Here is a 23,452-nt window from a genome sequence, read left to right on the forward strand (position 1 = left end):
CTGATGCCACTTCCAGTCTGTAATGGGATACAGCCTTCTCCTACTGGCCAAAGGTCTCCCCACTGACCTTTCAATGAGCCTAAATTTCAGACAACAAGTTTTTTCATGACTCAGTTCTGTAACACCAGAAGATTTCTGGCCTTAAGTAGATGAGCCTTTGTTTCCAAGAAGAGCTTAAGATCATTAACAAACTCTGTAATTTCTCAAAGACAACACAGCTTCTTTCCCTTGTTCAATTATGGGCTCAACTCAATACCCATTTGCAGCAGTAGCAGCAGCCCAAAAGGTACACAGTGAGGGACAAGCTTTCTCTACCAGTCTCAACAAGAGACAACTTCTTCCATTTGGCTTTTCCTGTGTAGAATGTTAAGCCAAACTTCATTCAGGAGGTTACACAAAGTCCCGTCATTTGACATCCACACAATGTCACTCCCAAAGACAAAGATCTCAGTTTTAGAACCAGAGGGAATCTTGGCAGTGGCCTAAGCCAAGTCTTTCCAAGTACAGAAGAGATAAACCGACAGGGCCAAGGCTACATGAGCGGTAAAGGATGATCCCAAGACTGGAGCCCAGGCCTCCGGCTTGGCTGCATTTGAGTTTCTCCCTGAGCATGGTGCATAGAAGGTTGCTCCTAGAGGCACAGGAGTTAAATAATTTGGAAACTGCCTAAATGAACACTAGACATAATGAAAGTCATTATTTAAAAGTTACTATTCTGGCTGATTAAAGACTTTCCTATGCTCCATCCTGAGACGGGAGCTGATCCATTTTCAAGCCTCTCATGAGCCCTGACCTCTCCCACAGGTTACCACAGTTCTTGGTGTTTTCTGAGAGGAGGAGGTTGACAATTTATGATCTGATGGAGTTCAGTGCCTCTGACACTGTTTCTTTTCCTTCCAGGTGTAAGGGATCATACTGTTTGGTGTTGGTGAATAGAGCTGAACGAAAGAGATTACTCCTCTTTGTCACAGAGGTAGGTCTCACAAGTGAGTGAATCTGGGACTAGAATTAAATCCTGAGATGCCTGAACACTTGGAGAAGCAGGAGTGGTTCTGTGTGCATGCATGTTGCATAGGTGAGGGGGTGTGCACATGCACATGGGCGCATGCAGACAGAGTGACAGAGAGAGGGCACATGCGTGGATGGTGTGTATGAAATCTCCAAGGCTGGGCCTAAGACTGATGGCTAAGTTGCCATGAGAAGACTCTCAGCAGATAAACTAAGTGAGCGAGTGACAGAACACAGAAACCGGATGAGGGGCTGTACAAAGTGGCCAAAGGGCCGATGTCAGAAAACCCTGGGCAGTAGGGCTGGTGCATAAGCCAGATAAGGATAATAACACTGTAAAGGAAAACAGCTGGGCAAGACAGAAGAGCCCACTCGGGTCCCCTGATGGCCAATCAGGGAAGTGTGCCAGCCGCCTCCTCACAAGGAAGGGGCAGGGGACACGTGTCCACATGCCCCGGGCTGCACCCGCTCTGCTTGATCACACACAGCTGCCACCAAGGCTGATTTTCTGTTGCTTGGATCTAGGGGGAAGAGAGGGAGCCAAGGGCTTCTCTCCGGTGCTTCCCAAAAGACAAAGGAGACGGGCCTCTGGAATATTTTAAAGAGCACAGAAGACACTCAGAAGAAAGCCCAAGTGAGCGGGAGAGGCATGTGAAAGGGACCTGGTGGATTTCTGACATTTGAAACCAAACTAGAGCATCACCGTGTCACAGATAATCCTCTTTCTGGGTTTGATTTTACACAGTGAAATGCTTGTAGCTTGGGGGGAATTTTTGGTGCCTGATAAGTTCAGAACAAAAATTAAAATTCGGAAACCAAAGACTAAGAATGGGGCCTGGGGGCTGTGAGCCCTTTGCTGAGTACCTAACCCTACAGTTCTTAGCTCAAGGACTGGCAGAGCCAAAGGCACCTTGGAGACCCTCTGGACAAAGCCCTCACGTTGCTGGTGAATTAAGGGGGACCCAGGGAGGGAGGAACGTGGCTGGCTCCCTGGCTTCATGCCAGAGCAGGGACTCAAATGAAGGCTGTCTCCCAATCCAATGCTGTCTGCTACAACACAGAGACATGCAGAGGAGACGGCTCAGAAATAGGTGTGACCTATAACATCTCATTTAGACATCATGGACATAGCACATTCCCTTTCCCAAAGCAGATGTGCAAATGGGAAAGCTACCCAGGGCCCAGAGAAGCTAAGAGCCCTCGCCAGGGTCACAGAGCCAGGATGGGTCAGAGGCAGGGTGTGGACACAGAACTTACAGGCTCCAGTCACAAAATCATGTTTCCTCTCATAATACTTGCTAAGCCACATACATTAATAAACAGTCCTATATATAATTAAAGGCAGTGAGGTGACAGTTACAGAGTGCTAGACCTGGAGGCAGGAAGACCTGAGTACAAATCCTGCTTCAAACACTTACTAGCTGAATGACCCACTGTAAGTCACTTAATTGCTGCCTGCCTCAGTGTCCTCATCTGTAAAATGGGGATAATAAACGCCCCTACCTCCCAGGGTTGTCATTAGGATCAAATGAGATAATATTTGTAGAGTGGTCTGCAAACCTTAAAGCACCATAAAGATGCTAGCTGTTATCATCACGATTAAATGTATAACTTAAATTAGACTAAAGGAACTGGAGGCGACCTTAGCCCTCACTTAGTCCAAACCCCACCTATCTAAGCCCAGACAGAGGAGTGTCCTGGACAAGGTCAGACAATGAGTGACCAAATCTCCTGACTCCTGATCTCCAGGACCTTTCTTCATCACCACAAATGCAATCATAAATGCTGCTTAAAAACAGCCTCTGTGTGTGTGCACATACATGTACATATAGCATAAATGTATGATTCATGTATAACTCAGACCATCAGAAATGCAGAGCTAACCAGGGCTGCCTAGACTGCCCAGACCCAACACCAAGTAACACGGGACAAGATCCTCGACAAGGGGTGACATTTGGCCAACTTCAGAGGTCCCTTTGATAGCCTCCATGTCAGAAAAGTCCAGAAAGGCAAACTGTGCCCTGTGCACCCTGTGCTTGCTCCAGGATCTGGACCAGAGCCGCAGGCTACCTGCATCAGTCCTGTGCATCAGGTCACCGGGTTGGCAGGTGCACTGTTTAGTCCCCATAATTCTTAAGGCACAAATTACTGAGGGGACAGAGGGAAACAGGAAACATCCAAAGCTCATTTTCATGGAGTTTTTCTTCAAAACAATATGATGGTAGATGAGAAATAAGCCAGAGATCTGATGTAAGAGTGAAATTCACTTACCTATCACTTGCAGAAATTCCGTGTTGCTGATCTGTGAGTCGCTGATGCTAAATGTCTCTTCTTGTCTCACCTCTCCTAGTAAAAATCCTTCCTGAAAAGTGATTAAAACAAACTCTGTAAACTGAAAACAAGCGTGGGCCTCATCCTGCACTGAGTCCTCGCCTTTGTGCATTGAATGTGAACAACTAAAGCAAGGCCGTTACAAACAGGGGGAGCTGAGCAGGCCTGAGGCGCAACCTGCAAGTAACCGGGCAGCTGAAGCAGCGAAGCCACCCCAGGAAACCCTGAATTGGAACCATTCAATTACAGTGGAAAGTACTGGACAAAGAACTGTTATCTACACGGGCTCACCCTTTTGGCCATGATGGCCACTGCTTTAAACAACAGTTACAGAATCATAGCCAATGACAAAGGCACAAGAAAAATTAAAAATTTCAGAAGACCATAGGACTTAGATCAGAAAAGAGACCTCAGAAATCTTTAAGAAACTGAAGGCCAGAGAGGGCAGGCTGCCCAAGGCAACAGAGGGAGCTGGGACAGGATTCGAACCCAAGTCTTCTGACTCCAAATCTGGCCCTTTGCCATCGTCCAGCCTGGCTTTCATAGTTCCAAACAATGCTAATTCCTCTTCCTCCTTAGCTCAGAAAATCAAGACCTCAGCAAATGAACCTCACGCTGCTTGTACAAAAGACCAGAGTACTTTATTTTTTATACATCTGGTGAAACAGCAGACTACTCTAGAAAACGGGAATACCTAGCAGCTCATCAATGGTAAGTACTTAGCTCACCTCACAAAGGTTGGAACACTCTATAAAAACCAGAATAATTTCCCTGCATATAAAGAATGAGACAGCAAGATATCCGGAGTGTCCACCTGGTCCTTTGCAATGCCTGAAAGGTTTCCTAGCATGAAGTCCATTCCCAAAAGGAAGGAGGGAATGGGGAGCTCAAAGGAACAGGTCTTTACAGAATGGTTTCATGACCTGATCTGGAGTAGTGTAAATTTCAGGACTGCAAACTTCCAAACACTAACATGGAAGGAATCACAATCATTTACCTGTTTGGATTTCTGAGTCACTACCATTCACCATTACTTCAGAATGCTGAGTATTGTCTCTAATCTAAGAGCAAATAATGTCGATTCAAATTTCAAATTGTCCAATCAGAAAAACAGCTTAAACCTTGTAATTGCTCTAACTGTTCCAAACTCCTCATGTAATGAATGGAAACTATGAAGAATGTCATAAGACAAAGAACAGTTGATCAATAGCAGATCTTTAGTGTGGGCTTAGGTCTTTACCTACAGCACCTTCTTCTCACTGTAGCTTAAACCACTCACTTTCCCCATGAAAATCAATTCTGTCCAATAGCTACACAACCACTAAGTGGTCATTGTAGCAATACAAGGCCTAACCACAATCCCTCACCCTACTTAAGCTTTCGAAGATATTCAGGAAAATTAGAACACCCCTGTACCCTACCCCACCCCACCCCACCCCACTGTAAATGGTTCCTGATGATGGTGCTTAACAGCTGAGGAGAAGCCCAAAGCATGCTCCTAAGGGCACATCTGTAGAGTTCTTTTCTCCCAAGTACCCAGTGTGGATGGCAGGAGAAACCACAGCTGCTAAGGAGTCAGGTTGGAATTCCAGTTCTGATTCTCACTAGTCTGGTGATCCAGGCCAACCTCCCTCTATCTGGGCCTCATTCTCTCCTGTTTTGCAAAATGAAGAAGCCAGACTAGGACCCAAGCACCTCTGAGCTCCCTTCCAACAGCAACACAACTAAGATCCAGGTGGGAATGAAAATACCGTCTCCTCTTCACAGATGAGGAAAATGGAACTTTGAAAAGGTTAAATGAGTCACCCCAAGTTACCTGCCTTTTAAACCACAGAGCTAACAGCTGTTCACCTTGTCAATCACCGTAATCCTCACACAGCTTACCAGTTACACCAACCTCCCATCAGGGCCAGCCATCTACCAAAAGCTCTGTTCTTCTCGCTTTGAAATACTGACACAACAAACTTCAACGTAAATACTCGTTTTACAGCACACGCCGGTTGTTTTTTACATTGTAAATGGTTTGTGGGATCAGTTAAGGAAGCTCTCTAAGCACTACAGCCAGCCTGCAAACACAAGCAGCCGAATACTGTGACTTCTGGGCCGCCCGCCCGCCCGCCCTCGGGCTGGCCGCACCCCTGGCCCGCACCTCGCCGGCCTCGCGCGTCCCCCCTCCTGCCGCAGCGCCCCGGACTGCACGCGGGCCACGCTCCGCGGCGCTCACCGGCAGCCTCGGGAGTGGGCCTTCCCGGGCGCGGGCCCCACGCGCCCCCGTCCCGCCTGGAGCGAGCACGGCCCCCCCACGGACACCCACGCGAGGGGCCCCCGGCGGACCTGCGGCCGCACGCCGGCCAGAGCCGGGCACGCACCCGGGCGTCCACTCGCGGGCGTGGGTACACTCACACCTGCTGGACTAAGACGCACACGCCCCCGGGCACGGACTCGCGGGGCTGGGCACGCCCCGGCCGCAGGGCTTCGGCACCCCCACGCGTCCCCCGCCCGACTCGGCCGGACCCTCCGCCACCAGCGCGGCCGCCGCCTCACGCAAGGCCCGGCCTGGGCGGGCCCGGGGGAGAGGGCGGGGCGGGGCCGGCCCGGGCCGGGGGCGCCCCCTCGGACCCGCGCGGGGCTCCTCCCCGCCTCCCCGGCCCCGGCGGGCACCTACGTGGTCCGCGTCGCTGTTGGCGCTGTGGTAACACACCGCACTGAAAGTGTAGCCCGAAATGGAAGCCGCCATGATGGAGATCGCCAACTTTCCCACGATGCACCGCGCCGCCGGGGGCGGGGCCGGGGGCGTGGCACACGCGCACACGCTTTTTCCGCCGGCGGAGCGCGCAGTATCCTGGGGAATGTAGTCGGTAGAGGGCTCTAAGCCGGCTCTCCAAAGGTTACCGTGTTTCCCCGATAATAAGACACTGTCTTATTATTTTTTTTGGACAGAAAAACACCAGAGGGCTTATTTTCAGGGGAGGGCTTATTTTAATGAACATTGACAGCAATTTTAATAAACAGGTAACTGTGAACAAAAAAATGTACCTTTATTCAATAAGCAAAGGCGAAGAACAGGATGACGCGCTCACTGCTGCAGCTCTGACTGGATGCAGCTCGGAGCGCGGGGGGGGGTTGGGGGGGGGGGGGGGGAGGGGGACGGTAGCAATCTCAATAGGGCTTATTTTCGGGGGAGGGCTTATTATCGGGGAAACACAGTAGGTAAGCCAGGTGCACTGACGACGCGTTCCACGCCCCGTCTCTCTCCAGGCTCGTGGTCCGGGTTCAGCCCTACTTTCTGAGGCTGCGGTGGGGAGAGCCTCTTGTGTGTGGCTCCCGGGGATGATGTAGGAGGGTTACCGGCGTGTTGACGACCCCCTCCGCACGCTGACCCAGACCACAGTGTAAAAGCCTTGCCGCCCCCTTCCAGAAAGAAGCCTCCGCTGCTGAGTTGAGACCGGCCCCCTGCCCTGCCGGGTACGGCTCCAGCGGGGGAGACCGGCCCCCTGCCCTGCCGGGGATACAGCTCTGGGGGGGTGGAGGGGGAGACCAGCCCCCTGCCCTCCTGGGACAAAAAAGACCCAGTTAAGTGAAGGGCTGTACAAAGCCTCCTTGTTGGGGAAGACTGCATTTGTGAGTGTAAAGGCATTTTGCTAGAGGCAGTCACTTAAATACTTATTAAGCCCTTACTAGGTGCTAGGCCTCAGGCTAAGTGCTGGAAGTACAAACACAAGCAAAAACAGAGAGTTCTTGCCCTCGGCTTTGCCTCCTGAAGGAAACACAAAGTATAACAGGGAAAAGCAAGGGAAAATGAGTAAGAAGGTATTTGCCTACTGGCTTGGGTACCTCCTCAAATTCGAAGTTCCAGGATGAGGTCACCAATTGGAGCGCAGGAATGGAGGCATAAGGGTGAGAAGGCCACAGGGACCTGATGGGAAGATCAAAAGTCAGGAGCAGGGCCAGGAGAGAGTGAAGGGAGTGAACTCAGCTGCCTGAGAGTTCCCCAGAATGGAGGTTCTGGGCCACTTGGGACCTGGCTTCCCAGTAGTGAAGGAAGGTCTGAGCCTTCATTGGGAATTCCCTCCACTCTGGCCATCTACCCTCCCACTAGAACTGCACTGGTCCTTGGGCTCTCCCAGATGAGCTTTTACCTTATCTTGTCCAGAACCAGGCATCCACATCACTTCTGGGTTGTTGGTGGCAGGGTAGTTAGAACACTTGGCCTACACTCAGGAAGAACTGAGTTCAAATCCAGTCTCAAACACGAACTATGTGACCCTGGGCCAGTCATTTAACATCCCTCTGTTTCAATTGTAGAACAGAAATAATAGCAAGACCTACCTAACCCCTTTGTGAGGATTGAATAGAGTAGTATTTGTAAATCACTTTACAAACCTTAAGTGCTTTATAAATGCTAGGTATTATTAGAATATATGTAATATATATTATTATTTCTAAACCATGCTGCTTCAGCACCAGCCACCCTATACACTTCACTGGCAACTTCTGGATTCATGCTGACTCACACATACCACATCCCCCTCATACTTTCTAGCTCCCCTTGATTTGTTGTCTTTCACCATTAGAATGTAAGCTCCTCGAAGGCAAGAATTGTCTTTGCTTATATTTGTATCCCAAGTGCTTAGCACAGTGCCTGGCACATAATACTAAGTGTTTAATAAATGCTTGATTACTCAGCAGCATTCATTTTTTTGTAGTCCCAGAGGAAGATGGGCATGGTTGCCATCTTTGATCTGGGGGCAGATTTGCTGTTGTGGAAGGGGCTTGGTGGAAGATTTTGAGCAAGTCTGCACCATCACAGACAGAAATAGAGGTAGGCTACTTGTGGGAGATGAAGTGAAGTGTGGTCTAGCAGTGCCAACCTCAGGATGGTGGTCCTGCAAAGCTTTGGAAGGTTTTCCTTTCTCCTCTTTGACCCTCTCTGGATCAATTGGCCAACAGAAGAAACTCTGTGGTTTTCTCACTGTGCCTTTAAGCTGTTTCTTTATTCTTCTTTTGCTTCCCACAAAATCTGTGGTCAAATAGGAATGTCTATGTATTTATTCTTTGTTGAGAGAGAAGAACCTGGAGACATTAGTAACCAGCCAGGCTATATAGAATCAGACAGCTAGGTTGTACTGTGGATGGAACTCAGGGCCCAAAATCCCAAAGATTCCTCTTTGTGAGTTCAAATCCAGCCTACTGATTCTCTGGTTTGCTTGCCTAAGGGATATCTGAATGAGAAGAAAATGTCCTCATTGGTCCATTGGAGCCTCTCTTGGATGTTCACCTTCATGGTGGCCATCTTCACTGGGGCTTCCCCTGCAGCTATAAATGTAACCTTTCTCCTGGTGCTTCCATGATTCTAACCCTTTTGGGACGACCATAGCCATAGCGTGGGCCCTGCATGCCACTAGGACTGTGAGAGATAAAGATAGTGTGTGTCCAGAAAGAGGATGACTTGTGACTCTGGAGGGGATCTTTAACTCTAGATAGGTCTGTAGGTCAACGTAGCATCTACAGAGAGGGAAGAAAAGCTGCTAACTATTCCTGGCCTAGATTGGAAGTCCTTTCTGGTTTTCATATTTTGGGAGGGGATGAAGCACAGCCCAGGGCAGCTAGGTGGCACAGTGGTTAGAGTGCCAGGCCTGAAATCAGGAAGACCTGAGTTCAAATACAGCCTAGACTGTTCCTAGTTGGGCAGGTCACTTCACCCTTTGCCTCAGTTTCCTCATCTGTAAAGTGAGCTGGAGAAGGAAATGGAAAAATCACTCCAGGATCTTTGTGAAGAAAACCCCAAATGGGGTCATGAAGAGTTGGACAGGACTAAAACAACTGAACAAAAGCAACAGAATGAGGCCCGTCTTGTGTTCCAAGTGCTTGTGTCTTTTCTCTCCCATCCGACTCCTGTCTGCTCACACAGTCCACTCAGTTCAGGCCTTCATCAGGTCCCATTTAGATGACTGCATTAGCCTCCCCATCGGCCTCCCAGCTTTGAGACTGTCATCAGGTAAGTCCATCTTACACGTGGCCGCCAAAATGATTTTCTTTAATGATGGATCTTTTTGTGTCACTTCCCAATTCAATCAACTCCATTAGCTTTTACTTGCTTCAAGAATCAAATATAGACTTCTCTGTTTGACTTTTAAAGATATGTACTACCTAGTCCCACCCTATCTTTCCAGCCTCATTACTGTATATTCTGAGGTCCACCGAAATGACCTTCTTTGTTTCTTTCACACAATACTTTATCTCCCAGCTCCAGGTCTTTGCATTGGCTGTGCCCTGTGCTTGGAATGCCCTCCCTCCTCACCCTTACTTCACAGAATGCCTTCACTTCCTTAAAAATGTAGCTTGAGCACTACCTTCTGTATCTATCCTCCCCTCCCAAACCATCTGTATCTGATCATTCTGTTTTTATGTTTACTCTATATACTTGGGTAACAAGGAAAGGGATTGACTAACCAAGGAGAACTCAGCCAGTCCTTGAAGCATATGTGGATGCTCCCTTCTTTGTGGGTATTTCGGAGGATGGGCGATGCTCTGGGCCTCCTACCAACCCAGTGCATAGAAGCATGGTGACTCTTCTTCTGGTCATGAGTGGTTGAAGAACAACCTTCCATTGACTAAGAGCCAATACTGAGGATGGAGAGGCAGAGCCAGAACTGAAAGTGCATCCACAAGCTTCCAGGGGACAATTCCTTGTTCTCTTCTACTTGGCCATCTTGACTCCCCCCTGTCTATGTGACTTTCTAGTAAGGAAAGCTGACTCTAGGTGGGAGGAAGGGCATCCATTTTGGTTACCTTGTGTCCCTAATGCATGCTGCCTCTTTCTTTTGTGTTTATTGTTTCTTGATCTTAGGTGAATGAGTATCCAGAGACAGAACAGACCAGGTTTTGATCCTGTGAATGTCCAAAGGTTAAAAGGACCTATCAGAGGTCTGCTCAGCAAATGGGGCCTTGGCAGAGACCACCAGAGCAGGTAGCAGCTGGAGCTGAGTCCACTGAGGAACCAGCCCCAAGGAATAGCCTGCTTCACTGAGACTAGCAGTGACAGATGAAGCAATAAGCTGCTTAGGAATCACCCAGCTGAAGAAGCAATTGACTCTTCCATTTGGGAGGCCACACCCAGAAATTAACTTGGTGGGAATTCCTTGAGGGAAGAAAAAGATTCCAAGGTGGTAGCCAGGAATCTCATGGTACCTCCTACACATGTGCTTCAGTGCCTTTGGGTTTTAGGTCTGAGCCCACTCTCCCCAAAAACCTTTTACATGTGCAGGAGGAAGAGCTTGCCCTGTAGTAGGGGTGGGGAAATGTTTTGTACCAAATACTTTAAACTTGGACACATTCTCCCCCTTAGAAAGTGCACAGGGATATTTTTTAGAGTTTCTGTTCTTGCTATACTTTGTCAATACTCTTTTGTAAAACCTTATTAATGTCAACAGCTTGATTAATTTTGGGGGAAGGGAGTACATTAGATGGGAGCTCATGAGTCATAGTAGTAGGTACTCTAGTCCCTCAGGATTGCCCAGTGATAGAACCTTGAGTTGTTGGTCAGTCATGGCTGACTCTTTGCAAAGATACTGGAAGGCCATTTCCTTCTCCAGGTCATTTTGCAGATGAAGAAATTGAGGCAAACAGGGTTAAGAGTCTTGCCTAGGGTCACAAAGCCAGTAAGTGTCTGAGTCTGGATTTGAACTCAGGAAGATGAATCTTCCTGATTCCAGGCCCTGTACTTGATCCACCTTGATAGAAGTAGTCAAAAGTCCTCTGGGGACCCAGCCTGCCAGTACTAGTGGGAGATGGGAGAGTGATTGGGGGGTGCTATACTGATGTATATTCTTGTTGTCTCTTGTGATGGAACACAAGCTCTTTGCAAATGGCGATCCTTTCATTGATTATTTCTGTATCTCTAGCAAGTTGTACAGTGCTTGGAATATAACAGGGCCTTAATAAGTGCTTGTTGATTGATTGATGGGGATTCAGAGGCCAGATTATTATGTTGGGGGGATTTTTATTATTATTATTATGTGGGGACTCTGAGCAGAAGCAGAAGACACCAAAGAGAAGGATTGTGAGGACACCCCCAGACTGGGCCAGTGTTGAACTGGAGCCTTTGGCTCAGGACCAGGAATGCCATTGGATACATGCTGATTAAGCTGAATCCTCATTCTTGTTTCCAGCCAAGGTGCTGAATAGTACCTTGGTAGCTGATGGGATTGGATCCCCTCCTTCATTCCTTTCTGGGTGTTGATTCAGTCCAGCTACACAAACAGATTAACTTCAGTTCTGCCTTCCATGTTTATATTCTTGATGAAGTCAACATTCTCTGGATTTGCTTAACCACTGGGCACAATACACCATTGTTTCCCAGAGCAGAAAACCTTTCAGTCTCATAATGAACTAGATAGTCTTCATTTTTCTTGAAGTTTCAAGATCATCTTTATGTGATTGATGGTTGAAAAAGGCTAAACAAACTTACCTGCTCTTAACCAGTGGAATGCTCCAAGTCTGGGGGGAGACAGAAAGGGGAGGGGGATGGAAGAGACAGGAGAGGAAAGAGACACAGAGAGAGAAAGAGGGAGGGAGGTTGGCTGAAACAAAGAGGTCATGGGTTTTTCTACATGGGGGTAAGAGGCAATGGTTGCCAAAGTTTTCTGTGTTTACAGATGCAGAGCACGCCTATTCTCGTTACCCTGAAGAGCCTGGACAGTTTGGGAGATACTTGTGAAGTGACAGCCCAGCGTAGCGTGTCTGCCACTCTTTGAGGTATTCTGTCATTCCCTGTTTTTTCCTACTTCACACCTAGTTCCTGGACCCCACTTCTTCATTTCACATGTATGTAGAATATTTTTCCGGTTGACATGTGGTACTTGGAAAGCTACTTGAATGTAAGAGGTACAGAAATGATTCTAATTTTTTGTTTTAGCTTTGTAGACCAGAACCCTCAAGCACTGGGTTTCTGTAGGATGAGTGAGCTCAATCTTGGGCTCTATTCCCCCAAAGTCACTCTTTCTTCTGATGGTTTTTCCCCTACTTGGAGTTATCAATGGAAGAGTTCAGAATATAGCTCCAATATAGCTTGTGCCTAGGTAGGTAAATAGGTCCCCAGATTCAGTGCAAGCATCCAGAGTAACTGGATGTAGCAGATAAAGGGTATCTATGGCCTACAGAAAAGAGAGGAAACCCCTAAGGACTGAGAGTAGCCCATCAAAGAAAACGTAGGTCAGCCATGCCTCTGGAGTCCATGAACCCACCATCATCACCTCATTCACAGCAGAATACATGACACTGTCCTCCTTGCGCTATTCCAATGGCTTGATACACTGCCACAAGTTTAGCACATCGACCACTTCCACCTATTCCAGCACTTTCTTTCCTCTGAGCCCCCCCTGAAGATGTGACAAACTTGGATATAATGGTTCAGGAGCATCTGGAGGGGAAGTTCTTATTTCTCTATTCCATCTAACATCAAGCCCATTTTCTTAATACATTTTGTATAGTTTATTAGTTGGAATACCATCAATTTTTCTAAAATCAACCCTTGCTCTTAATAGAGCAGTAAACAATTCTTTTCTTGGCAATCTACTCAGACTTTGAATCCTCGGCTATTTACTCTTCTCTCTCAAGGAAATTTATCATTTTCCCATTCTCCTAAGAAACTTAGCTGTGAAATCTTATCCAGCACCTCTGACAGAGGGTATCCTATTTCACTAATTAATAGAGTCAGAAGTAGGTGCTTATAAGCAGGAAGAGCTATCTTCATCATGATATTTCTATGAGGAACTGCTAAGGGGATTTCATGATATGTATTTGCATCTCCAACCATGATAGCAGTTTTTATTACTTCTTTCAACTTTCTCACGCAGTCTCTAGGTGAGTACCAGGGTCTGTCTCCACTAGGCCACATAGAATCAGCAGGATACATTCTATTGCATCCAGCAGCAGCTAAAGCTAACAGATTGGTCGTATTGTTGCCTCCTGCCAAATGAAAATTTCTAAAAGCTTGTGGGACAAAAGGATTCTGGCAAATATTTATGAATTTCAAGCAGTCCACTCTATCCCTACCCCAGCAGCTCCTTCATCATTGATTCTTACCATCCAGGACACTAAGGATTCTCCCATCCTTTGGGTGAATCTGCTCAAAACATCAGTCATCTCCTGTTGAATGAAATCCTCAAGTATCTCCTTAAACACTGCTTGCCCTTCCTGACCCTCCTGCCTTCTCCAGCCCTTGTAAAAGTTGTGCCATGAAACAATGTATCATTTGATAATATTGTATCACTCTCCTGGCTGTCATTGTCATAGCAACTAGGCCCAGACTCTACCAGAGCTATATGAACTTTCCTCCTGTTCCTTTTTTGCTTCTTTTTCTGAGCTAAATTTACAAGAGCCCCCTCTGCTTCTAGAGACTCTCCAGTACTCTCTCCTTCCGCCTGAGACTCTCCAGGTTGCTCTTCTGAAGGAGGGCTCAAATGCTGGCACTTAGCCAACTCTTGTGACAGCTTGTCTCTGCTTTTACACACAACAGGGTAGCCTGTTAGCAAAACCCAGCCTCTTCTACTCACTGCCTCCAGCTCTCTCCCAGGTTTATTGGTATTCTTTGTAGACATGTTCTAAATCTCTAGGTTCTCCCTGCTGCAGTCTCTGTTCCCAGTTTTCACAGAGCCCTGTACTTTTAGACCACTCCCTTGCTTGGGAGGCATAAGGCAAATTCTCCCATCCTGGGATAGCCATTTCTTCTTCTAAATCCCTTCTGCCTCCAACTAGAGGTCTGATATTTCACGATCCTATGCTCACTACCAAATATAGTGCCAATGCAATATTTACAGTGCCCATGATCACACTAAAGACCGTGACTATAAAAATCGCATGATGTTCAATTGCAAAATATTCCATGCTCTCCAGATAGAGGATAGAACTCAGTTCCATTCAGCAGTAAGCCGAAGAACCAAAGATATTCAAAAGCCATAATAACCCTGAGAGCCACAGCGTCCTTCAACTTTCCCACAAACCAATACAAGATCAATATTTCTTCACAAACCTCTCTATCTGCTTGCCTGAGCTCCTCTCCCCCATTGTCTGGCTGGCTCTGACCACCAGTTTCCTGTGGGCTCTGTTCCACCCTTTAGCAAACTCCCTCCATCACAGGCTCCATGTGATTACATTCAACCTATTAGGGGGCAGAGTTTACTTTCAAAGCAGGGGAGGTCTTCAAACTCCCCCCTTAGGTCTATTAAGGGGCAGGGAAGAGCTTTAAATTCCTATTCCCATTACACCTTTTAAAGCTCAAGCTTAGTTCAATATTCCTTCACCCAACAGAGGGAACAAACATATACAAAGAGGTAAAGAAGAGAGGTCCATAATGGGGCCCATTTGGGCCCAGGTGGGAAGAGTCCAGGGCCTTCCCACCTGTGGCTCACAGTAAGTCTTCCTCACTGGAACAAGCCAGGCCGGAAAGAGGGACAAGTTGCCCCAGTAGGCATCTTTCATCTGACTCTCAATTCCATTCAGCAGCCCAACCAACAAGGCCCTTCTTCACCTCTAGGTACATGGACCGGAACAGTAAGAATCCCTATGTATGTTCTGAACTGAAGAGTAGGGCTGGGCCTCTTCCTTCCATACCTTCAGGCCCGGTTCTGGAGGGGCACCAAGCACATGGCCCCTCAGGATTCAGCTACCTGTCAGAGCACCCTTGGAACCTGCTGTCTTGGCTCACAAGTCTGCAAGGTGGCTCCTCAGGAAGGTGAAGCCATCTTTGAGGAAGAGGTTAGTGCCTAACCCTCCACGGCTACCTTCCATTACTCAGCATTTATCTGGCATGACCAAGTTATCTACATTCCCACCCCCCATCAGAGGGTGGTATGTTCCTTTCGAGCAGGGATCATTTTTGTTCTTTATTTGTGTCCCCAGAACATAGCACACTGGAACGTAGGAAGCACTAATACATTTGTGTTGATCAATAATAACTGGCTGGTGAAGGAGGGGAGCGAGGAGAGAGGAAACCACAGCCTTCCCTCTTACACAGAATAATGTGAAGAGAGAGAAAGCAATAACCAAGGAGTCAGGAAAGCTCCTTTAGGAGCTGGTATGTAGGCTGTGCTTTTAATAGAGTTACAGATTCCAGGAGGGAGAGGTAAAAAAGGAGTGTGCACTTGACATTGCCTGGGACCCAGGCCAAAGCGCCAAAACAGGAGGTGGAATGCCCTGCAAGAGGACAGTTAGCAAGCCAGCTTACGTGAAACCCACTGTAATCAAGGGAATAATATGAAGGAAAAAAACTGGAAAGTAGGTGAGAGTCATCCAGGCACTAGGACCGGGCCCCATGCCACTGTGGCTACATGGTCCCCCTCCTCTTCCTTTTCCTTGTCTTTTTTTTTTTTAAGATGATTTGTTTTGTTTTGTTGTCTTTATTAATTTGTTTACTTTTAGTTTACATGATTCATTACCACAATTCCTTGAATTTCAAATTTTCTTTCACTCCCCCCCTCCATGGCAGCATACAATCAAGTATAGTATTTGCGAATATTTTCACATTAGGCATTAGTCAGGTTATAAAGAAGGATTGTATTAGATGGAATGAAGAATGGGAAAAAGGAAGCAAAACCAAACAAGAAAAAGAAAAAGGGCGGGTAGTTTGCTTCAATCTGAGTTCAAACTCAGTTTTTTCTCTGGATGTAAACATCTCTCTCCAACATGAGGCTTTTGGGGGTAGATTTATGACTCTGCAATGCTGAGAAGAGTCCAGTTTATCAAAGTTGGTCATCACGCATACGTTGTGTCTGTAATTGTGTACAAATTCCTCCTGGCTCTACTCTTCTCACTCAGCATCAGTTCGTATAAGCCTCTCCAGGTAAATATGAAGTCTATCTGCTCCTTGTTTCTTATAGCACAGTAGTATTCCACAACATGCATATACCACAAATTGTTCAGCCATTCCCCAGTTGATGGGAACCCCCTTAATTTCCATTTCCTTGCTACCATAAAAAGAGCTGCTATAAATATTTTTGTACATATGGGTCTTTTTCCCACTTCTTTGATCTCTTTGGGATACAACCCTAGAAGGGCTATTGCTGGGTCAAAGGGTATAAAATTATTTATAGCCCTTTGGGCATAATTCCAGATTGCTTTCCAGAATGGTTGGATCAGTTCACAACTCTACCAGCAATGCATTAGTGTTCTAATTTGTCCACATCCTCTCCAGCATTTGTCATTTTCCTGTTTTTTATTTTTATTTTTTTTATTTGTCATCTTAGCCAATCTGACTGGTGAGATGTGGTACCTCAGAGTTGTTTTGATTTGAAATCTCTAATCAATAATGCTTTATGTTTTATTTTATTTTGCTTTTTTTGAGGGGGGAAGGTAGGGCAGTTGGGGTTGTGACTTGCCTAAGGTCACACAGCTAGTTTTTGTGTTAAGTGTCTGAGGCCAGATCTGAACTCAGGTCCTCCGGGCTCCAGGCCAGTGCTCTATTCATTGCACCTCCTAGGCACCCCCTCTTCTTCCTTCTTGACCTAGGACTTTGACTCAAAACTCTGTATAGGCAATGCAACAGAGTCCTGCACCCAATGCCAGCAAAAGGTTTCCTGTAATCTCCTGCCCAGTTGTCCAAGTCCCTCACCATCTGTGGGCTGAGAGCTCTGGAAGCTCCTGCTGCCACCACTGATTCAGTCACTCCCAAGACCTGCTGCCAGTTTGCTGAGCCCCAGCCTGCGATGAGCTGAGTTCCACTCTCAGCCCAGTAAGAACTTTCTTGCTGAACTTCTAAATTGTCTTGGGCTGGAACCCATCCTTTTGCGGGTTCTGATGCTCCAGAATTTATTTTGAGACATTATGTTTCGTTTATTCGGAGGGGAATTTGGGATAGCTCAGGAAAGTCCCTGCCTTGACCATTTCTAAAATCGTATTTGAATTTGTTTATTTTTAGTTTTCAACATTCATTTCCACAAGATTTTGAGTTGCAAGTTTTCTCCCCGTCTTTCCCCTACCCCCACCCCAAAATAGAGATCTTCCTGAATACTCCTCCCAATCTGCTCTCTCTTACATCCTCCCCCATTTCCCCTCTGACTTTCTAGTAGGGTATGATGGATTTCTATACCCCAGTGCATGTATATCTTATTTCCCAGTTGCATGTAAAAGACAATTTTTTTAAACATTTGTTTTTAAAACTTTGATTTCCAGATTCTTTCCCTTCTTCCCTCATCACCCATCCCTACTGGGAAGATAAGCAATTCAATATAGGTTGTATATGTGTAGTTATGCAAAATGTTTCCATAGTAGATATATTGTGAAAGACTAACTATATTTCCCTCCATCCTATACCACTTATTCTGTTTTCTACTTTGACCCTGTCCCTTTTCAAAAGTGTGTGCTTCTAACTACCCTTCCCCCCAACCTGCCCTCCCTTCTATAATCCCCCCTCTTATCCCCTTCCCCCCTACTTTCCTGTAGGGTAAGATGCCCAATTGAGTGTGTTTGTTATTCCCTCCTTAAGCCAAATTCAGTGAGAGTAAGGTTGACCCATTCCTTTTTGCCTTCCTGTTCTTCCCCTCCATTGTAACAGTTTTCTCTTGCCTTTTTTATATGATAATATGCCCCATTCTATCCCTCCCTATCTCCTCCTCTCATTATATTCCTCCCTCACCTCTTAATTTCATTTTTTAGATATCATCCCTTCCTATTCAACTGATCCTGTGCCCTCTATGTATACATATACACATATATACACACATCCACATACATATTTATATATACATACACCTCCTATATAAACATATCTGTATGTATACATATATATAATATATATATACATATATATAATATATATATTTCCTTCAACTGTCCTCATACTGAGAGTTACAATTATCATTTTCCCTTATGAGTTATCCTCATGAGTTACAATTATCATTTTTCCATGTAGGAATGTAAATAGTTCAACTTTAATAAGTTCCTTATGATTTCTTTTTCCTGTTTCTCTTGCTTCTTGTATTTGAAAGTCAAATTTTCATCAAGAATGCTTGAAATTTCTCTATTTCATTGAATTACCATATTTTCTCCTGAAACATTATACTCAGTTTTGCTGGGTAGGGGATTCTTGGTTTTTAATCTTAGTTCCTTTGACCTCTGGAATATCATATTCCAAGCCCTTTGATCCCTTAACATAGAAGCTGCTATATCTTGTGTTATCCTGATTGTGTTTCTACAATACCCAAATTGTTTCTTTCTGGCTTCTTGTAATATTTTCTCCGAAACTCTGGAATTTGGCTATAATATTCCTAGGAGTTTTCTTTTTGGGATCTTTTTCAAGAGGCAATTGGTGAATTCTTTCAATTTCTATTTTGCCCTCTGGTTCTAGAATATCAGGGCAATTTTCCTTGAGAATTTCTTGAAGGATTATTTCTAGGTTCTTTATTTTTTATCCTGGCTTTCAGGTAGTCCAGTAATTTTAAAATTATCTCTCCTGGATTTATTTTCCAGGTCAGTGGTTTTTCTAATGAGATATTTCACATTGCCTTCTATTTTCATTTGTTTGGATCTGTTTTATATTTCTTGATTTCTCATAAAGTCATTAGCTTCCATTTGCTCCAATCTAATTTTGAAGGAATTATTCTCTTTAGTGAGTTTTTGAAATTCCTTTTCCATCTGGAAAATTTGGCTTTTTAAGGCATTCTTCTGCTCATTGGCTTTTTGGACCTCTTTTGCCATTTGAGTTAGTATTTTTTTTTTTTTGGAGGGGGGAAGGCAGGGCAATTGGGATTAAGTGACTTGCCCAAGGTCACAAGGCTAGAAAATGTTAAGTGTCTGAGGCTGGATTTGAACTCAGGTCCTCCTGAATCCAGGGCCAGTGCTCTATTCACTGTGCCACCTAGCTGCCCCTAGTCTATTTTTTTAAGGTGTTATTTTCTTCAGTATTTTTTTGTGTCTCCTTTAGCAGGCTGTTGACTTGCTTTTCATGATTTTCTTGCATCATTCTCATTTCTCTTCCCAATTTTTCCTCCACTTCTCTTACTTGATTTTCAAAATCCTTCTTGAGCTCCTCTATGGCCTGTAACCAACTCATATTTTTTTGGAAGCTTTTGATGCAGGGGTTCTGACTTTGTTGTCTTCCTCCCATTCCATGCTTTGATCCTTTTTGTCCCCCAAAAAGGATTCTGTGGGCTGATAACACTTTCTCCGCTCGCTCATCTTGCCAGCCAATCACTTGACTTTTGAACTCTTTGCCGTGGTAGAATTCTCTTTCCAGAATGGAGAGCTTTGTCCCAAATCACTGGGGTTTTCAAAAATGTTGTCAGAAGTCTGAGGTGGGCGCCCTCTCTACAGATAGCGCACTGGCACACTGGTGTTTCTCACCCCAAGACCACCGCCCAAGACAGCAACCCAGATCTAAGCAGGTTAAAGCAAGAGCAATTACCATCTGAATGGTTGTCTTTTTCCTCTATGATCTGCAGGCCACAAGCTCTGGAGGCAGCCACACCGCCCACCTCTGCCATCTCTTGGGGTGGGGGGTGGGAGGGTGGGTGGGCAAAGACTGGACCAAGATTATCCATCACCCAGGTCCAACAGAGACCCCCATTGACCTTTTACTTTCCCTTTGGCGTTTATGGATTGAGAAGTCTGGAAACCACCACAGCTGCCACAGTCAGACACACTGAACCTTGACTTCTGACATAGTGAGGTCATTTTTGTCAGCCCAGTTCTTATTTCTTCATCTTTTCCACAAGAATACCATAGTAACCTCTTGGAGGCTACTTCCCCACCACTTCCAGTTGAACCAGAGGGAAGTTACTCCTACTCTCTTTAGAGCTCTAGGGGTCAGCTGGAGGGTGAGGCCTCTCCTGAGCTCCCACTGGTGTACATCCCATTATCAGCCAGAGTTAATTAGCTTTTAGGAAGGGTATTTATTTACTAAGCAGGTATAGCAAGGAAAGTTGTTATATAAACAGTCCCCCCAAGCACGCTTCACACTCCCCCTGCACACACTAGGTACCTGGGGAGAGTGGGCTCAAGCTGAGATAAGCTGTGGGACCAGAGGGTAAGCTCCCAATTCCTCAGTACCAGAAGCCCTCATGCAGTTCCCATAGGTGCAGCTCTCTGCTGGGTCCTCAGGTTAGTACCACTATAAAGGTTCCTGAAGCTGCCTTTCTTCACCATGTCCACATTGTCCTTTGTCACTCAGCACCCAGTGCAGCCACTGCTGCACTCTAATAATAGAAACTCTACATCTTGACTTTTCAAAGTAGGTCAGTCAATAAACCTACATGCCAGGTACTGTGCTAAGGTAGGCCCTTGGTCAGAAGAGGGGAACAGTAGAAGAGAGAGATTCAGTTCTCCTGCCTTGATTTTTTTCTCAGAAGACATTCACCATTGGGTTCAATCACCATGTGACTCATGGTGGTTTGCCTTTAAATTGACTTGCTATGACATATATTGGCCCAGCAGTGTTTCTGATTTCTTTTAGCCCATCACGACACTTTTTGCAGGGCTCATCTGTTTTCATTCAATGAAAAAAGCATTTCCCTCCTCCTGGTTTTATTAAAGTTTTTTTTTTTCCCACCAAGTTTTTCAATTATACTCTAACTCATGTCTAACATTAACTCTAACCTATTGAACCCCTATACCCTTGACTGACTGATTAAACTCAGGTCCTTTAGCCTTCAGTGATTACCTTGATTGGGGTGGGGATGGGATAGTATGAAATACCTTACTGAGTTCTTTGCTGAACTCTAAATAAACTCAGGGCAGCTAGGTGGCACAGTGGATAGAGTGCTGGCCCTGGAGTCAGGAAGACCACAGTTCAAATCTGGCCTCAGATGCTTACTAGCTGTGTGACCCTGGGTAAGTCACTTCACCCTGTTTGCCTCAGTTCCTCTTCTGTAAAATGGACTGGAGAAGAAGGTGGCCAACCACTCCTGTGTCCTTGCTCCAAAACATTCAGAGGTGGGTAAGAATGAACAACAAAAACCAGCGAACTCTGCTTGTTTAGTGAAACTGTTACAAAGGGAAAGAAGTTTTAGCCTGGCATGACCTGGCAGCCTTAGGCTGACTTTTTGTCATCAGGGAGCACAAGCTGGCTCTTTAATGATCCATTCTAGAATTTTTGAAGGAATCAAAGTTGGCCATTTCCTTCTCCAGCTCATTTTACAGATGAGGAAACTGAGGCAAACAGGGTAAAGTGATTTGCCCAGGATCACACAGCTAGTAAGTGTCTGAGACTGGATTTGAACTCTGTCCTCCTGACTCCAGGGCCTATACTATGCCCACTGCTCCAACTAGCTGCCCAATGAATAGTAACTTCGTTCAAAGTATTGGGCATACAGATTTTTTAAAAAGAGAGTTCCTTTGCTTAAGGAGCTCCAATTCAAATTGGAGAAGACAATCAACATAGGTCAGTGGTGACAGGGAAGATTTTGTTCTGGGAGGTGGAAAGGGGGTGCGGTGAGGGGCACAGCAGACAGCAAGACAGCAGGCATGGGTGGCTGGGTAGGCAAAGCTGAAGCCCAGTCTGGTGTCTAGGGTCCAGCTGTGAATGGAGCAGTCTGCAGGCACCAGGTATGGCTCCAGGGAGAAGAGCATGTTGCCTTCTCCAGGCACAGGGACCATGGAGTCTGGAGGGTCAGTAGTGGAAGAGCAGGTCAGGAGTGCCAAACAGAGGGCAGGATGGCCTGGGGGGCTGGGAGGGAGCTGGAGAGGAAGCTTGCCCTGGGAAGACAACCAGGGCCACACTCCCAACAGAAGTGGGCCAGAGATCTGCTGGGGAGCCTAAGAGATACTTTGCATCCTGGAGATACAAACTTGGTGCCCGGCCTCCTGGAGCTTACATTTTAATAGGGGTGGAGATGGGAGAACAGTTAAGTTGTTAACACCACTATTTATCTAATAGATTATATATATATATATATATATATATATATATATACATATATATATGTATGTATGGTTGTGTATATATATGATGTAAGATACAAGTAAACATAAAGCAAGGGCTCACGGGCTGAAGAAATTCCGAGTCATTTCACAGGGTGGGGGTGAAGATCTGGAGGGGCCTTGAGTAGGTGCTTGGCAAGAAGGGGGGCTATGCAAGTGGGCCTGGAGGGTGCCAGCGGTGCCCAATCAGTGCCAAGAGGCCTTGGGGCCCCCTCCCTGGTGGGTTCATCCCAGCTAGAGACTCCCTGGGACACTGCCCATCTACTGAGTCCCCCTGGGCAGGGGTGGCTCCGAGGCCAGAGCAAGGGGGCTGGGGTGGCAAACAGGTGGCTGCCCCCACTGCCCTCGGGGAGCGTCAGGTCTCGGGAGGGGTGGGAGTGAGAAGAGGAACGAAAGCCCCAGAAACAGTCCGTCCAGCTGGTGCAGGGAGGGGACGACTGGCTAAGGATGTCCGGTGACGGGCTCGGAAGGAGAGAGGGAAAGGGAAAGAGACAGAAAGACAGGGAGCCAGAGCCAGAGAGATATGCCCCAGCGGAGACAACCCCCCCCTCCCCAAAGCTGCCTCCAGCCCGGCCTCGGGCTGACGTCACCGTCCTGGGGTCGGAGCAGTAGAGAGGGAGGCCTCCTGCGGCTCAGAGCGGCCCAGGGCAGCCCAGGGCGCAGGCGCGGCCCAACTGGCCCCGCCCACTCAATGGCAGCTCCCAACGGCCGCCATGGGACGGGCTTGCCGGAGACCATGGAGTCGGGAAGCTTCGCGCCCTCGGCCCTGGGGACTAGAGAACAGTGAGTGCCGCGTGCCCCGGCCTCTGCCCCTTTGCTTCTGAGGGGCTTGAGGGGAAGCCGGGACGGGGAGGGGGCTCCAGACCCTTACCCTTGTCCCGGCTTCCTGTCCCTGCTTAGACGGGTCTGGGGCTCGGCCGAGGGGCCCCGAACCCCGGGGGGGAGCCTGGAGGGGGCGAGCAGGACCCTGGGCTTCTCGTGTCCCTCGCGCCGGGCACCCGGGTGCCCTGGGAGCGCCCCGGACTCTGCCCCTGCCGGCAGCGCGCTGGGGATCCCTGCCCGACCGGGGCGATGTGGCCTGCCCCGCCTCCGCCTACCTCCTGCCCCCCCCCCCCCCCCCCCCCCCCCCCCCCCCCCCCCCCCCCCCCCCCCCCCCCCCCCCCCCCCCCCCCCCCCCCCCCCCCCCCCCCCCCCCCCCCCC

General features: G+C 47.2%; 2 protein-coding genes across 2 annotated transcripts in view; one reads left to right on the forward strand and one right to left on the reverse strand.

Annotated features, from left to right (window-relative positions):
• ABRAXAS2 (abraxas 2, BRISC complex subunit) overlaps window positions 1–6,116 on the reverse strand; it is a 39,732-nt gene extending 33,616 nt beyond the window's left edge. The window contains exons 1-2 of the mRNA XM_069101748.1: window positions 6,005–6,116; window positions 3,280–3,370 (exon numbers count right to left, since the gene is read on the reverse strand). Coding sequence (XP_068957849.1) covers window positions 3,280–3,370; window positions 6,005–6,076 — 163 coding nt within the window. The 5' untranslated portion in view covers window positions 6,077–6,116. The remainder of the gene's footprint in view (window positions 1–3,279; window positions 3,371–6,004) is intronic.
• Window positions 1–23,452, forward strand: part of EEF1AKMT2 (EEF1A lysine methyltransferase 2) — a 125,454-nt gene that overhangs the window by 84,808 nt on the left and 17,194 nt on the right. The window contains exon 2 of the mRNA XM_069101749.1: window positions 22,934–23,034. Coding sequence (XP_068957850.1) covers window positions 22,934–23,034 — 101 coding nt within the window. The remainder of the gene's footprint in view (window positions 1–22,933; window positions 23,035–23,452) is intronic.

Source organism: Petaurus breviceps, unplaced genomic scaffold, assembly GCF_028583685.1.
Source record: "Petaurus breviceps papuanus isolate PSGF00001 unplaced genomic scaffold, PetGlider_PUasm1.0 490, whole genome shotgun sequence".
In the NCBI taxonomy this organism is placed as follows: domain Eukaryota; kingdom Metazoa; phylum Chordata; class Mammalia; order Diprotodontia; family Petauridae; genus Petaurus; species Petaurus breviceps.